Source organism: Syngnathus typhle, linkage group LG15 (assembly GCF_033458585.1).
Source record: "Syngnathus typhle isolate RoL2023-S1 ecotype Sweden linkage group LG15, RoL_Styp_1.0, whole genome shotgun sequence".
Lineage (NCBI taxonomy): Eukaryota > Metazoa > Chordata > Actinopteri > Syngnathiformes > Syngnathidae > Syngnathus > Syngnathus typhle.
In genome coordinates, this window is record NC_083752.1 from 6,738,742 (window position 1) to 6,755,441 (window position 16,700).

At 39.9% G+C, this 16,700-nt stretch overlaps 1 protein-coding gene and 1 long non-coding RNA gene across 4 annotated transcripts; one reads left to right on the forward strand and one right to left on the reverse strand.

Annotated features, from left to right (window-relative positions):
- Positions 1–5,796: 5,796 nt before the first annotated feature.
- LOC133167995 (uncharacterized) lies at positions 5,797–8,842 on the reverse strand. Its single transcript, XR_009718134.1, has 2 exons — positions 8,612–8,842; positions 5,797–6,047 (listed from the first exon to the last, which is right to left on the reverse strand). It is a non-coding gene; the product is annotated as an uncharacterized LOC133167995 (long non-coding RNA).
- Positions 8,843–10,528: 1,686 nt separating this feature from the next.
- Positions 10,529–16,365, forward strand: radx (RPA1 related single stranded DNA binding protein). 3 transcript variants are annotated; one of them, XM_061299180.1, is made up of 17 exons: positions 10,550–10,660; positions 10,877–10,920; positions 11,700–12,294; positions 12,369–12,511; positions 12,683–12,875; positions 12,960–13,068; positions 13,138–13,238; positions 13,324–13,443; positions 13,518–13,613; positions 13,702–13,869; positions 14,112–14,269; positions 14,340–14,461; positions 14,727–14,768; positions 14,840–14,931; positions 15,002–15,238; positions 15,373–15,552; positions 15,625–16,365. In XM_061299180.1, exons 3-17 carry the CDS (start codon positions 11,709–11,711, stop codon positions 15,759–15,761), a joined length of 2,484 nt encoding a protein of 827 aa, XP_061155164.1. In that variant the 5' UTR covers positions 10,550–10,660; positions 10,877–10,920; positions 11,700–11,708; the 3' UTR covers positions 15,762–16,365. The 3 variants fall into 3 exon arrangements, with proteins under 3 accessions (XP_061155163.1, XP_061155165.1, XP_061155164.1); XM_061299179.1 differs by having other exon boundaries at positions 10,529–10,920; XM_061299181.1 differs by having other exon boundaries at positions 10,529–10,920; positions 14,343–14,461.
- The last annotated feature ends 335 nt before the right edge of the window (positions 16,366–16,700 follow it).

The window sequence follows — 16,700 nt, forward strand, 5'->3', positions numbered from 1 at the left end:
TTTGAGTTTGCTTCCATGCTTTGTGCATAAATGTTTCTTGGTGTTCAGCTCGGTAGTATCTGTTGCTCCTGGCAGCGGCGCAAATCCAAGCGAGCATGAAACAAGTGCGCGCTGGTGCCAAAAGCGCATATGGCCACTGCCATTGCTTGATGTTACTAACTCTCCTTTGTGTGGAACATCAAGGCTAATTTCATTTGGATTTTCAAATATGACCGACGAGCCTGTAATTGATGATCTTTCCGTGTTTTGTGACAAGCGAAAGGCCATTATTTTTAAACTTCAAAGCATTTGCATCCTTTCTTTTGAAGCCCAACTTAAATCATTCTTTACGAATGTACCTTACTAACTAAACAGGCAAAATTATGGTGCTCAACAAATTTTCCACTTCTATACATAGAATTGATTTGTTTGCTTTTTTTGAGTCGTGATGGAGGTGTCTTAAAAAGAAAAAGTAAAGTAAATCCTTATATCTTTTTTTTAGCGTACCGCTCATTTTGATTTGTGTATACCAGTTTGGCTTGTTTAACTTGGTGTGTATTTCATGTTGAACCAAGAGTTGGCTGTTATCAAGACAAAGATCTTTGTTTTTTGTTTATGCTAGGCTCTTTATTAACGGTCTGCTGCTTGGGGTTAGACAGACCTAAATCGAATGCTTCTCAATTTTATATTTTTTATTACTTGTTTACGAATACCCGTAGCCGAGTGCCGTTTTAGTTGGATCAACCTCTAACTTGTAAGTTTGGCCAACCACGTATCGCTTTGAATTTGTCTGCTAAACGTCTCAGATGTGTAACAAACAGGAAAAGAGCCAAAAGGGCCTTGCCTGACCGGAGATACAATATTTACTGCTCAAAAGCCACAAAACAGGAAGCAGGCATGAAACCACCATGTGTGATTTTTATCTTCATATCATGACACAGCCAATCCTCAACGATTGGTTACTTGGGGAAAAAGACCAAAAAAAAAAGCCCCAAAACATGCTGACTCATCTTATCCACCTGAAAATTTGATTCCAGATTCTGCGTGATTAATGAAATGTCTGTCACAGGACGCACGAGTGAACTAAGTGTTGCTCATCTGTGGAATTACAATCGGGCAAGTTTTAGAGCTGCGACTTGCCGGTGATATGCAGTACCCCTTAAGCCCCCCCGTGCCCGTCCGTTACATACTCGCAGCCTTTGTAATTGAAAGGATGTGGCTTGCATTACAATTCCAGCGTAACTGGGCCTCGCTACAGAAGCCACAAGTGCTAATGGACACACTGCACTAACTGTACTTTGCTTCACTCTTCAAGTAACTGAAATTTAATAGTATAATTTCTGCTCAAGCGCATCACATGTTTAATTTACATCATGTACTTTCTCGTTTATAGCTTTGAGTGCGATGATTGCACACTTTGTTTTGGGATGGCAGCATTCGGCATTGTTAAGCGTTAGCCAAACGTCTTAAATGCTCTACTTTAAAATAGTTTTTCACACTGTGATTGGAATTGATTTTCTAACTATGTGCTTTCATTTTGATGCATCTCTTGAATTTAAATATGCCGTTATGTTTTCAGTTCCAAATTATTTTCTAACTATCAACTAAATTGCACCGACAATTAATAACAAGTGTTGATTCATTATTAGATTTAATCATGTAAATAAATTGCGAAAGGCTCAGATTGCATTTTTGTAGTTACATTTGGGGAGGGAATTGCGCTCTGTGTGAAGATTTAATGTTGCAGGTGGAAACATTCAAATAGCCAAGTCCAGTAGACTCGTCTCGACTGCATATTTTGTTTTTTTTTTGGGGGGGGGGGGGGTTGTAAAAATTCCAATGCCATGAAATTGAGCTCAGTAATGACAAAATCTCATCAGAAATCTCATTTTTCAAACTATTGTCGCAAATAATACGAGAGAGAACAAAGTCAGTCATTTATTTGGATAAAGTTGCAAAATGTTGCTTTTTCCTGGAACTATTCAACTATCGTCATGAAAATAAAAACGATAGTTTTTCAAATGACGAATATGAGAAAATGAGGAATTCCTCTCGCTACTTTTACATACCCAATTAGATGTTATCTATCATCAGCCACATCCAAGACTAGAACCTTGAATGGTGACCACCCGTCTTGATAGGAACAAGGATAGGAAAGGAGCTTTCCTTTTGTTCCACATTCACCTTGATTGTGTCAGTCCTTCCAGATATGAGCCAGCTGGGTTAAAAGGAAATCTTGAACTCATTTCGTCTTCGAGGGAGGTTTACCATGTAATATTCATTATCGGGTGTTCTGATTATGATCACCTTCTGATTATTATTCATCCCAACTGACTGCTTGCTGGAAAACAAATTGTACATTCGATCATAAAGGCTAATTTATGGCCACCTTGGTCATTTCAAGGAAATCCATGCCAACATACAAATGATTTAGAAGCCATCATTTTTTTCAGAAAAAAAACGTAACTTTCGACGAAGGAACTTTCCTCCCCTTTCCCAAACTTCCACTTGAGTTTGTGTAACCTTGAAGCTTCATGTTCACGCATTACCCACTTTTTCAGGGGAAGGTCTGATGTCTCAGCCTTGGCATTTTGCCTCTACGAAGCCTTGCTTTTTTGTCTCGGCTTTCCCACACATTCCCTCCGTTATCTCCACCCCTTCTTTCAGCTCCACAGCAAAGTGTAATATCAGTACTCACTGGCAGAAAAAGTCAGAGCAGAAACTTGTTACCGGCAATCCTTGCCAACGTGTAATGCCGAAAACTGTCATTAGCGCTTTGTTCCTACTCGTTATGAGATCCAAACCAAGCTACTATAATGAAGCACTATCAAACCTTTAACTACTTTACATCAATCATGAATTCACATAACAATTAAACAATCAACTCAATGAAATTGCAGGTTGCTTATGTAAACTACAGGGTTAGGAAAAACGATCGGACACATTTGTAGAATGCAAATAAATTAAAGAAACAAAAACGTTGTTGTAGTAGTACATATAATGCCATTTTGTTTCGTCTGAAGTTAGTAACCCATAACAAGATCGTGTTTTGAGCAGGTACGGCATCATGACTACCAAGTCTGAAGTGCAAATGGAACGCTCGTTGTGATGCAGTCACAGATTCGTTCTTGATAATTGTTTCCACAATGAAAGCGCGATGCTCACCAGTCCAATTCATGTTAGCAACTGAAACGAAACAAAATGACATTATTCGAAAACGAAACGAAAATGAAATGAAACGAAGCATTTGTAAACTCTTGATGATGGCTTACGTAACTTCTGTTGTGTTATAAAATAAAAAAACACGTATTCTTGTAATTTAATTAACAAAAAAGGCAAATTACTTTATTCTGTCAAAAAAAGACGAGTACATGTCAACATCAAATCATAAGCGTGTAGTGTAGTTGCAGCTCCAGTTACCATAGCAACCGCTGTTTGTTGTCTCTTATAAACCTGTTCTAGCGTCCTCATCCCTCATCCAATCAAACCGAAATATCTTCCTCAATTAAATAGCATTGCAAGAGATCCGACTAAACGAAATAAAGTTGCCCAGTTAGTCAATACGAAATAAATTATGTGACCTTGGTGACGTTTCTATTTGAGTTTTTTAGTAGCAAGCCTCATCATCATCATCATCATCATCATCATCATCATCATCACCAAGCCTGGAACATATAATCCTCCTTCAAGCTTCAAGTTTGTGGCTCAATCAACAATGTCTTGGCTCCTCTAAGCACAAGTCAGAGTGACATTAAGAATGCCACCTCCACAATAGACGGGATCACGCTGCACCTTGGAGCGGCAAAAGCACCGCTCGGCTCTGGCCCCTTCTCATCTCGCCATCGAGAACGGTGAATCATTTGAATTCCATGCAGCCTTGCTTGAAATCAGATCAAAACAGTGCTTTTATTGACAGAGTGACAAACAGAAGTCAGTCTTTGGCCAAGAGCGCTGCATCAGCTTTTCATTTGTCCTTCAGGTTTTCCAGCTTGAAAAAGATTTACAATAGCATCTGCATGTACGATCTGCAAGACTGTGTTCCCCTCCTTGCGTCCGCTGTACTTATCTTGTCAACAAGCTCCAGGAAAGTAGCAATTACCTTATCTGATATTGTCTGCGTAGCCACAGCTTAATAGCTTATTTCTCGCCTCTATTAAATTCATTGTTGTCCAAAAATGCATTTGTGATTCGTTGCAGTGACGTGTTCCAAAGTTCGGCGTGATAAAAAGCACTCTCGTTTGTTTATGAGTGAAGCCGAGATTTTAAATTCTGCTGTACCACTTTTGGGATTAACTTCACTCAATCAATATTCACGTTTGTAGAATTGATGGATTATTGGTTAGTTTGTTTGCCTCACAGTCCAGAGATTTTTTTTTTTTTTTTTTTTTTTTTTTGGGTGACTCACCTTTGGAAGTGACCATAGAAAAGGTTGTTGTGCTCTGGGGAGTACCGTTTTTTTCCATGTATAATGCGCCCCCATGTATAATACGCACCCTAAAAATGGCATGTCGATGCTGGAAAAAAGCCTGTACCCATGTATAATACGCACCCAAATTTCGACTTTTTATTTTTTAAAGTCCCAATGATCGTCACACACGCATCTGGGTGTGGTGAAATTTGTCCTCTGCATTTGACCCATCCCCGTGTGATTTTGATACATCCCCTGGGGGAGAGGGGAGCATTGAGCAGCAGCGGCGCCGCGCTCGGGAATCATTTGGGGATTTAACCCCCCAATTCCAACCCTTAATGCTGAGTGCCAAGCAGGGAGGCAATGGGTCCCATTTTTATAGTCTTTGGTATGACCTGGCCGGGTTACTTAAGTCCGTAAACGTAAAATTATTTCAGAAAAAAAATCATCTTTGGGAACAACTGGATGTTATTCTGCCGGTCAGTATCACTGCGCATGCAGTAGCAAACTTGATAGCGAAGAAATATGTGAGACTCTCAACGGGATCACCAATATTTGAGTGATGTTCCAGTTATTTATCACAATTATTTATTATTATTATAATAATATACATAATATATATAATAATTATTTATTTATTATTCACAATTGTCATGGTGATCTTTCTGGTGATTTCTTAACTAGGCTGGATGTATTTTCTTTCTAAATAAACTTGACTTTTGTTGGCGTTGATTTCTCTGACTGCCCAGAAATGCACCACCGCGATCAGTTAGGTTAAAATGAAAAGAGAGGAAAGTGACGTTGTAAAGAACCATCCGTGACAGGATTTTCTTCAAAAAGTGTTGTACCATGATTTTCTTAAAAAAATTGTTTATATATATGTATATATATATTTTTTGTACCCATGTATAATGCGGACCCCAGATTTTAGGGCAATAAATTAGTTAAATTTTGCGCATTATACATGGAAAAAAACGGTAATCAAGTATCTTGTTGACCTGGAAAATTCATCTAACCGAGTTCTGTGCAAAAACCACAAGTGTGTTACAGTGTGATCCATTTCTAGGTTTGTTTCATATTCTCAAGCAATTTGAGTTGTAACCATAACTAATTAAGAAGAGGCAATAGTGGATTGGATTAAAAAAATCAACCTATGCTATGCTATGCTATTACCACAGAGTGAAGGGGGGGGGGGGGGGGGATTGAAAAGGCCCAGGACTAAGCCTTGAGGGACACTTCAAGTCAAGGATGTAAGATATCCAAGATGTGAGATTTAGCACGATCTTGACAATTAATCAACCCAAACACATGTTGAAGTTTCTAGGCCAATAATCTTTTTTTTTACCAAGCCCGCAAAAAAGGTACAGTGACCTACAACAACCTCTGCAGCCCCAAAGACACTTGACAAGTTGTTTCCTGTTTTTTTAAGGTCATTTCCAAAATCACATTTTAATGTCAGCTGAGTGACAGTAAATATTCACCAGCTGTGATTATGACAATTTTTTGGGCTCAATCTTTGTATGCTTTGAAAACATTCTGACAGGCGTCCTGTGTTTTAGTTCTGAGATCTGCCTCGGTTGTTTGTAGCTTCTGGACGCATCAGTGTGGAGTCTGAATGAGCAGCCAGGAGGCATGAATAAATCCTCTTCTGTCTTGACACCTGTGACAGTAGATTCATTACGAAGTGAAATACTATTGACATTTTCCAGTAACTGCTTTCATGGATCAATTCTGGATCTTTTGATTGCCACAGTGATTAGTCCAATATTCCTTAAAGCGCACAGAGATGTGACAGGAAGGATAAAACAACCTGACCCAAAGTGAAAGTCACATGCTGAATTTTTTTTTCCCGCTCATTGTCAAACATGAGTAAGAACCTTTATAAATAGTTAAAGTGATAATATTTATGATTCAATTGTGATTCGAGACATCTTATACAAACACTACTCAACAGTTGCTTCTCTATTTGTGTCCACAGCAGCGCTAACTTCCGTCCCCTCTCTCATTTTCTATTGTTACTTTTTGTATCACAATCATGGAGTCAGTTTGTGGCATGGCCGTATTTGGAGTTGGACTAATGGATTTGTAATTATTGAACAGGTTCAATATTTACAATTGTCGCCCATTGATGCTTTCCGAATAATATGGGGTTGGAAAATTAAACACAGCAAATCTGTAACAGACATGGGATAATCAAAAAAAAAAAAACTTTGATGAGAAGGACAATTCAGGCTGGTTATTCATGTTTATACCCCCTTTAGCAACGAGTTTATAATGATGTCAACTGGTCCTTGTCCAATTCCAATTTTCATTAAAAAAAAAAAAAGAGCTTTTGAAATTTGAGCAGTAAGCGGGACCAAATGGAGTAGGCCTAATTAACCATAGACGCGGCGTCAAAGCATTAGATTTCTAGAAGCGTTTCTCCTCACTTCAGCAATATGGCACAAAAGCACTACTTTGGCGCCACCTTGTGGCGTTTTGGGGTATTTCAGAAAGCGCACGACAGCAAATGCGTGCAATTTTAACCAAGTAATGGAGGATACGTTTTTTTTTTAATCACAATTATTTATTATTATAATAATAATATACATAATATATATAATAATTATTTATTTATTATTCACAATTGTCATGGTGATCTTTCTGGTGATTTTGTCGACAAGTGTTAGTTAATTACAAAGAGTTGGAGGCACACTTCAAAAACAATAAGCCTTTAATATTTTCATTATTATCCTTTTAGGAAGAGTTTTAGTTAGCTCCCAGCGTCCCTGAACTGGATACCGGTACAGAAAAGGGAGGGATGGTTGCATTGTTTTTAAAATCTCCAATTCTCAAAGACTAAGCAAGTTTATTTTAGTCTTGTACAGCAAGAGGTCGGCATTGGTCAGAGCGCATAAGAGAGATAGCACATTTTGAATGGCGCATCCTGTCTTCAGACATCAACACCCCGATGCACAATGCATGAGAATCAATGACATGTCTCTTTGTATTCGTTCTCGTCCTCTATCTCTTTTCCTCAGCCTGGAAAGGTTCATTGTCCTCATACAATGTTTCTTTGATATTGCAATATGTGAAGACTGTGTTCCAAGCTGGCCAGAAAGAAAACAAATCATACATTGAAATGTTTTTTCAAATAGCTTTCATATGCCTTATCGTGATACCGTGAAGTTTTTATTAGTGAAATAGAACAGAATCCAGTGAAATAGAACAGAATCCCGTGACCCTCAATTGTGTGGGAGCTCTGCGCTTGGGGAGCGTATGAAAAAAAAAAAGTATTCATCTTCCTGCTCGCTGTTAAAAAGAAATTAAAAATATAGCAGGGAAGAATTATTATTTGAGGCTTCAACTGATGTTATTCCATGTTTACAACATTTTTGTCAGAACATTTTGAAATTACTGCCTGTTTTTACCCCCCTCTGTACGTGGGAAAGAAATCATTCAGTTGGCAATATAAAATTAATTAGACCAATATGCGCTTAGTGAACTACATAGCAGCAATGAAAGGTGGACTTATGTGTGTCAGTAAAGTTCCAGGCCTTGCAAAATAATTCATATATTTGATTCACATATTTTGACATCCAAAAATGCTGCCGAACATTGTATATGATAATTTGTTAAAAAAGACACCAACTTGTTTCCAACTATTTCCTTAACACTTCATCAATAAGATACAAATCTCAAATGTTGAGAAAAAACGATTTTCCTCCAGGCCCGTCTCCTTGGGAAAAAAAAAATCATTCAGTTGGCAATATAAAATTAATTAGACCAATATGCGCTTAGTGAACTACATAGCAGCAATGAAAGGTGGACTTATGTGTGTCAGTAAAGTTCCAGGCCTTGCAAAATAATTCATATATTTGATTCACATATTTTGACATCCAAAAATGCTGCCGAACATTGTATATGATAATTTGTTAAAAAAGACACCAACTTGTTTCCAACTATTTCTTTAACACGTCATCAATAAGATACAAATTTCAAATGTTGAGAGAAAACGATTTTCCTCCAGGCTCGTTGCCTTGGTGTCTCCGTTGAGGTCGGCGTTGTCTTGTAGGCCAGTGACGCCTCACTTCGGGTATTTGACAAACTGACACTCACAGAATCAGAGTGTCCAACTCAGCTTGTCAAATACACTAAGTGGGGGGCCGGATCTCCCCGAATCAATCCTGACTCCTTAGGAGAAATTAAAAAATGTTGCCTTCAACAATGAGCTGAATTAGTTACCTGCAGTGTGTGGCCGTTGCTTCTGATGGCCGATGGCTCTCGCTGCTCCCACCTTTGACTACTAAGAGCTGACAGTGTCATTTGCTCTCAGCATTTAGACTACAAAGGGGAAGTCAAAACGAGGAAGATAAAGTGAGCGGCTCACTTGCAGGAAATGTGTGGAAATAAAGTGTCAACATGTCACGCTTGTGAAATGCTTTCTCAGATAGACATTGTGAGCGCGCTTTTCGTTTTGTGATGTTCCGTTGCGCTTATCGTTGCATTCAGGAGGCATTTGTGGCGTTGATAATTGAGAATCTGCAAGTTTTTTAAGATACTTGAGTGTCACATATACTGCCTGAAAAGATGGGCCACTTTTTTTTAGCCTTTCCTCTATTCTTCACTGTTTCATCAGCCTGGTGTTGGACTCACTTTTTTTTTTTTAATGGCCAGTCTTTGATCAAACTGACCAGATTGTGCTTGCTGTCTTTCAGACAAATTGGGCCTGGTGGTCTAATAAACATGTTAAGCCCTGCAAATGTTTTTTGTACAAAAATGTTACAAACTTTTTAATGGGAACAGACTGCACCGAGGCTGCAAGTCACGTAAGTGATGAGCCAACTTCTCGGAAAAGCAACATACCAATAGAGAGGAAGTTGGAGGTGAAAAGATACCTCCCTGCGTGCTCTTGAGAAAGAGTGGAGTTAACTTTCATCGAGTTGTTCCCCAACAATGAACTGAAGAAACAGGCTGCAGTTTAGTGGCAGCCACTTTTCTAAATTGAAGGAGTCAAACAACACAAAATGTTGGTGCTGCTGAGAGGAGATTGTGGCAATGTGATGCTTGCTTATCTATTTACTGATTCCACCAGACTGACATTGAACTGAGCGCTATTTTTGCTCACCTGTCAATCACCTGCTCTATTTATTGCATGTGGAGTCAGTCTAAAACTTTTCTGAAGAATGTAAAGAATTAGTCTAAAATGCAAAATAAGTATTGTATGTCACCATTAGTTAAAGTCCCAATGATCGTCACACACACATCTGGGTGTGTGGTTTTTTTTGTCTTTGGTATGACCCGGCCGGGGTTTGAACCCACAACCTTCCAGTCTCAGGGCGGACACTCTACCACTAGGTCACTAAGTTGCTGAACTAGTGTGTAGTTCATAGTGTCAGCTGTGATGGGCTCCCTGAACAAGATAAGCAGGGTAACAATGCCTGGATGGATCATCTGATAAGAGATTCCCCTTACTTGGGTCAACCTATGATCCTCAACATACATGACTGAGTCTTCTCATTTACTCAGATACATTACTGAATCCGTTTCCTTGACATTAGTTATGTTTAAGGTGAGCACATTCCCGGCCGGGAGCATGCATCCTGTGCCATTAGTCAAGCAGCTTGGTGTCTATTCCACATGTGTTAGAGATGAATCAACATGGCTTGAATATTCATCCTTATGTAAAGCGCCTAGGCTCCGTTTCCTTAAAGAGACAGCGGGCCCGAACGAGCTCTTTTGCTAGGCCACTGAGTTATTACAATAAGTTAAAATATGTTGTAGTAGGCACATTAGTAAAAATTGATTAACAATAATATAGTATTAATGCACAATCAAAAAATTTACTTGAAGAATCTCTCTCTCTCTCTCTCTCTCTCTCTCTCTCTCTCTCTCTCTCTCTCTATATATATATATATACCAATATGGCACAAAAGCACTACTTTGGCGCCACCTTGTGGCGTCTTGGGGTATTTCAGAAAGCACACGACAGCAAATGCGTGCAATTTTAACCAAGTAATGGAGGATACGTTTTTTTTTTTTTTAAGAGTTAGTTAATCATAAAGAGTTGGAGGCACACTGCAAAAACAATAAGCCTTTAATATTTTCATTATTATCATTTTAGGAAGAATTTTAGTTAGCTCCCAGCGTCCCTGACCTGGATGTTGTGCTAGATTTGGTTCCTGTTACGAGTCCACGACTCGCCTGGTACATCGGTAACGTTCCAATAAGAATACAATGCCATGTTTTAATGGTGGAATTTCTAACAGGATAGACCACTTTAGACCGTAGACTGTACGTAATTATAATGACGACTATATAATATATATATACGACTATATAATAATCAGCTGACTCAACTGCTAAGCAAGCGGGAAACTTGAAAATGTAGCATACCTCAGTAACCAGGCGTCTTCATACTCTCTTAGCATTTATGATGACTTGTCTCTAGCAACAGTTGTTGGCAGACAGTCTTGGAATAAATACGTGTTCCTCCCTTCTGCCACAAAGGAATATTTGTTCGCGTCTCCCTCCTGGCTAGCACGACCCAGACGGTAAGCATAAGATATAAAGTTTATATGGTGGTTAAACATAAATATGCGGTTTATAACGGCGGCGTGATCTCACCGACTGAAAGACAGCAATATAAGTTACATTGTAACTCGAACTATTTTTTTCCGCGGGCCGCATTGTAGTCATAGTTTCTTTCGGAGGGCCATTATGACTGTCAACCCAAATAAATGTATGAGCACCTCATATTATATACAGTATAAGCTACAAAACAAACTGACAAATAACTCGTTTTCAAATCAGACTAGTAAAAACTGGTCAAATACTTAAAAAATACACTACCCTTCAAAAGTTTGGGGTCACCAAATTGTTTGGGTGACCCCAAACTTTTGAACGGTAGTGTAAATATTATTATAATAAAATATTATGAATTGAATATTATAAATTATATCTTATATTTGTATAAGATTATAAATAATCTATGAATATAAGTATACATATATATTATAAGATTTTTTACACAGAAGATTATATATATAATCTATAAATAATTACCTAAATAAATATATACACTACCGTTCAAAAGTTTGGGGTCACAAAATTGTTTGGGTGACCCCAAACTTTTGAACGGTAGTGTATATATTTTTAAAAGTGAAGACAATTTGCAATTGTAGTAATGACACGAATTAGATGACAAATTTGTCTTCGCGGGCCACGTAAAATGTTGTGGCGGGCCGTATCTGGCCCCTGGGCCTTGAGTTTGACACCTGTGAGTTACAGTTAGCTAACACGAGCTAAAACATTGTACATCTTTCTACTTTAGCCCTCCGCGATGGAGGATACCTCATCGACCTCGACGTGTATTCCTCGTCCGTCTTTCCTTCGGAGGACAATTGAGCAGTTGTCGACGATCAAAACCCTAAAACTAAGAGTGGAGGAAGAGGATGCTGCTAATGTCGCCGTCATCGCACTTCAGCGCTACTTCTCTGACCAAAACGGAAGGCAGCCTTGTGAGAGCTACAGCTACGACGTAACTGTCACCGACGGAGTGTGTCGAGCCAAATGCTGCCTTCACCCAAGTTTAAATCACTTGATTCACACCAACACCCTGAGGACAGGCTCAGACATCATCATCACGCAGTGCTCGTTTGTTTACAACGAGCGGGTATTGGGCCACCGCTATATCGGCATCGAGCAGTTAAGGTGCGTCTCGGGTAAATCAGCGCTGCTGTCGCAACTTCGGGATGTGAGTACACTGCCCGTGCTGGTCAAAAGCGGCATGGAGAGGAACACCTTGCTACCAAGCAACGTACCCCTCCAGCTGGGCTGCAAACACTACTTGTCTCTGTGGGACAATGAGCAACCAGAAGGGGACATGTGGATCTCAGCGCCGATTTCGCATGCTCCAGTGCTGGATGGTGAGATGCTGCATTCACTCTTGCACCTTCATGCTGGAGTTATTAATGTTGTCCGATGTCCTCTCACCCAACAGTCAAAAGGATCACTCTTATTAATAACCTGGAGTCAGTATTCAACAGCACACGGGAACCCCCCCCTCTCCTGGTGAAGATAATACAAAAATCCAGATTGAGGTATTATGGCAAACCCGGATGCAAGATCGATTTCCCCTACCAGGTAAGCTTAAACCCATAGATGCAGTGGTTCACAAACTGACGTCCCTGGAGCCCCAGGGGTCTATAATTCCTTTGGTGTCTTTTCATCTTTAAAATTGCTGCAAAATATTTGACAACCCCTACACTAAAGATGTCGTCTAATCCACTTGATTCCCATCTGATTTTCTTGCAGGCATATTTTGAAGTTGCTGATCAGACTGGCATCACGTCTCTGGTGCTTTGGAACGAGCTCTGTCCACAGTTTTACAACTCATTCAATGTTGGAACTGTCCTGTACATCCAGAATTACACTCTTAAAGAAAGTTATTCCAATCGCTCCCGCCCACAAATGGACCATTACGGAATCAAGATCTTCACCTCAATTGGTATTGTTGGATAAGGACAATGATAGAAAAGTCCTACTACAGTTGCTGGGATGTGTGATCTCAGTTCCAACTTTTATCCCTCAGAAATCTGCCTGAACGCTCACACCCCAACTTCTATTATCACTGTGGTGCCACCGAAAAATGTTCGGCCTCAGTGGTCTTTACCTGATGTGTCCTATCGCTTTGCCACCAGGTGATTTAACCTCACATTGGTCAGTCTTTGCATTTGAGGTTTGAACCATGCTTTATTCTATTTTTCCAGAGCCGAGGTTGAAACGTTTGCCAAGGACTCTGTTTGTGACGTCATCGGTTTGGTAACATTTGTCGGTCGCGTTGAAAGAGTAAAACGTAAAGGCAACACAGGTGAGACCTCTCAAACCTACCAAAAATGCTTGGTCACATGGACCAAGACTTGTTGTTTGACTGACCCATCTCCCGATTATTGCAGGCCCTGGGAAGTACTGGTCATTCCGCTGGGTCCACGCAATGGATAGAACAACGGAGCATCCTTTTGTCCTGCAATTGTTCAACTCCTCCCAGCCAGAAATCTTTGACAGTATATGGCCAAGTAAGATCCCTCATATGATATCTTTGCTGACTGGTAAAGCAAATCTTCATTTCTGTTACTTCTCTCTCCCTAAGTGACTTATCTGGTGTGCACTCAGATGCGAGTGTGTCATGTGGAAGGCTGCTTGCCTTACCTCACCAGTAGCTGCGAAACAGAGATGTTTATTACAGGTTAGCACAGCTCGAATCTTAAATGTCATTTGTCTGTAGCGCCAAGGAAGATGAGTTGTTGAGTGCCGCTTGAACTTTACCGTTACAGGCTACCACAAGGGTCAACCGTACAAGAATAACCCCATAGTGCAGAGCCTCATGCAGCGAAACAAGACTCTGAAGGACAACGAGGTCCTCCCGAAGACGGCTGTCGGTGGCCATTATTGCTACCCTCATGCCCCGCCCACTTTCACCCAGCCAACGGCAGCGACCTCAGGTGAAATTGCGGTTTTATTTTTATCACAATCCCCTGACATTTACCGGAGTTACCGTACGTTCCAAAAACTGCTGTGAAGTTGACATATTATTAGTAAAAAGATAATTCCCAATTGTGAGAGAAAAAGTTAAGATTTGGATCAGACAACATTTGCAATAGCCTCAAGCCAGTATCTTCATACATAATTCATTTGGTGGTTGTCCATTGTGACATATTTTCTTAATTAAATGTTCACTCGACAGAGCAAGTTCCTCTTGTTGCTGCTTCTGACTTGAAGAAGGAGTTGGAAACCCTGCAGTATAGAGAACATAAGAAACTTGCCATTCAAGGTCAGATCGTGGCTGTCAGATATGTGGAAAAGTCAAACATGACTGAGACACAAGGCCTTGGAGCCAAAGGGGTATGATCCACTTAAAATTCTTCTTTTGCAATGTCATTTTGACATTAACTCGAGACAAACTTGTTTCAAGCAGGTGCCAAGTGTGTCCACTGGTGACCGAGCCATGTCGGATGTGAGTAATGTGACTGGGTCAGACGCATCGGCCTCGCCTAAACAAACATCAGTAAAAAGGAAAAGAATGATAAATACAAGGTGTGATATTTGTATGAGGAATGGAACCTTGCTTCCCAAGCTTAGCTTTTTGTTTGATGTAAAGTATAATGCTTGAATTCATCGAAATAAAATATTACACTCTTTGTCGCAAATGCATATATTATATAATGTTTCATTTTTTTGAATTGAAGTACGATATGAAATACATTTTCCACAATGTGCCAGTTTACTGAGATGTGCCTGTATATGTGAATAATAGTATGTAGTAATGTATTACTTTAAGGAATTTATTATTTTTCTCCAGAGATACAGAGCAGAGTTCAGTGAGCAGTGTGCCGGCGAAACGGTAAGAACGATCCTGCTAATAATGTTGGTATCCACTTGACCTACACTCGCGTGACATGTCTGCTTTGACAGAGGAGCCAGAAATCCAGAAGTCGAAAGAGAGCAGCCGGAGGACGAGGGAGACTCGGAATCACGGGAACAGAATCTGCAACCCCAAAATGAAGGTTGAATTGTGAACTGTGAACCTACTTCATCAGAATTTGATCTGCTCAAATGTGGGTTTGTTTCCACCAGGCCGCAATCTGCTATCGTGGGAGAGCAGCGGCTGGTCAAGGCAACGGCAAGATGTGACTGTGCATTTGTGTCACGCCACTCTTCATCAGGACAGCATTTCTCGAAGGTTCACCTTAGATGACAAGAACGCTCTCCTGCGGTGGAGCAACCTTCATCCCATGCGCTGGACACCGGAGCAGTCAGCCGACACACTTCCAAGTCCGGTTTTCCCGGGATACTACCAGGTTACCATACTAGGTAAGACTATTAAGAATTGTCGGATGTTGTGTGTGGATGGTTGGGCACTACCACGCTATTTAATATGCAGCCACTCAAGATTTTCTGTCTGTGTTTAATTAGTACATTTTATTTTCAAACATGTGTTTTTACAGGCATTAACAAACAAATAGCTGTCGATGCAGCATTTTTACCCATTGTGAGCTCCAGAGAGCAAAGAGCCGTAGGTCTTCCTTTGGGTCGTCACGACAACACCGTGCTCTCTTGCCTCTCTTCTGGTTTCCTCTGCCCTCTGGAGGGCTCAGGTCACAGTTGGACATCACGCCACATTCCAGGTAAAAATCTCCCTGTGGCACCACTACCAAGTTATTTAGCGTCGCAATGACACCTAATATTTGACCTCCCAGAGAATATCATGGCAACTGCCGGGGAGCTGGAGGACACAAATTTGGTATGTGTCTTGGACATTTGTCACCTTGGTGGAGAGGAGGTGGAGGTAGTGATTAGCAAAGTGTACAAAGTGACTGAAGTTTCTGTTGCGTAGCACTTTAAAGAGAGACAATTTTCTAAGGGTGAGTACTCATCCATATTTTCCTTAGACGTTAATCATGAAAATGTTGGTCGACAGTCATCCAATAAGGCATTCAAGATAAACTGTAACTCTGTCACAAAGATAGCACTTCAACCCAGTCTCACAAACACAGTAGAATGCAAAACAACAATGTGATCTTAACCTAAAAATGATAAGATAACAAAATCAAAAGCGTGTCTTGACCAGCAAAAAAGTCTCATTTGTTTTTTGTTCACAACCACAATACATGCTGTATGTTTGAAAATATTTATTTCCAAATATTTCACAATGAGCAGGTTGATTTATAAATAATTCAATATGACATAATTAATATCAAGATATTTTAGGCTGTAAACTTAATTTGTTATTATCGTTTAAACAATATTTTTAAAGCTTATTTCAATGGGAAAGACAGGGGGAGAAAAATACATACAAGCAACTGTGCAACACCAACACAACAAAGCCTCACCTCCACTAATAAGACACTTCATTATCTGTTACAAAATTACTTTAATTTTAAAATCATGTAACATACATACGTATTCTATTAGACATAGAAAATAAACTATATCATCTAGTGTGTGTTTTTTGTACATTCTAATATACAATATATTCACTGTGTTTTCTGCACTGAAACGGCAGCAATGGCTGTGTAGCAGGTTTGTGTTTCTCAGCTTCTGGTCTTTGTTTCCTCACATACAAATGGAAAGTGTCAGTTGACAAATCAATGCAAAAGCCTGAAAAATATTGACACTTAATGGAAAAGTCCAGGAAACTGAAAATGGGGGGGGGGGGGGGGGGGGGTTACTCTACTTAATATCTACATCCAGATATCAGCTGTAGAAAGTTCAAGGGGCGCTTTTGTTTCACAAAGCAGATTTGTATGGAGGTGTAATTTCAGTGGGTCGACTC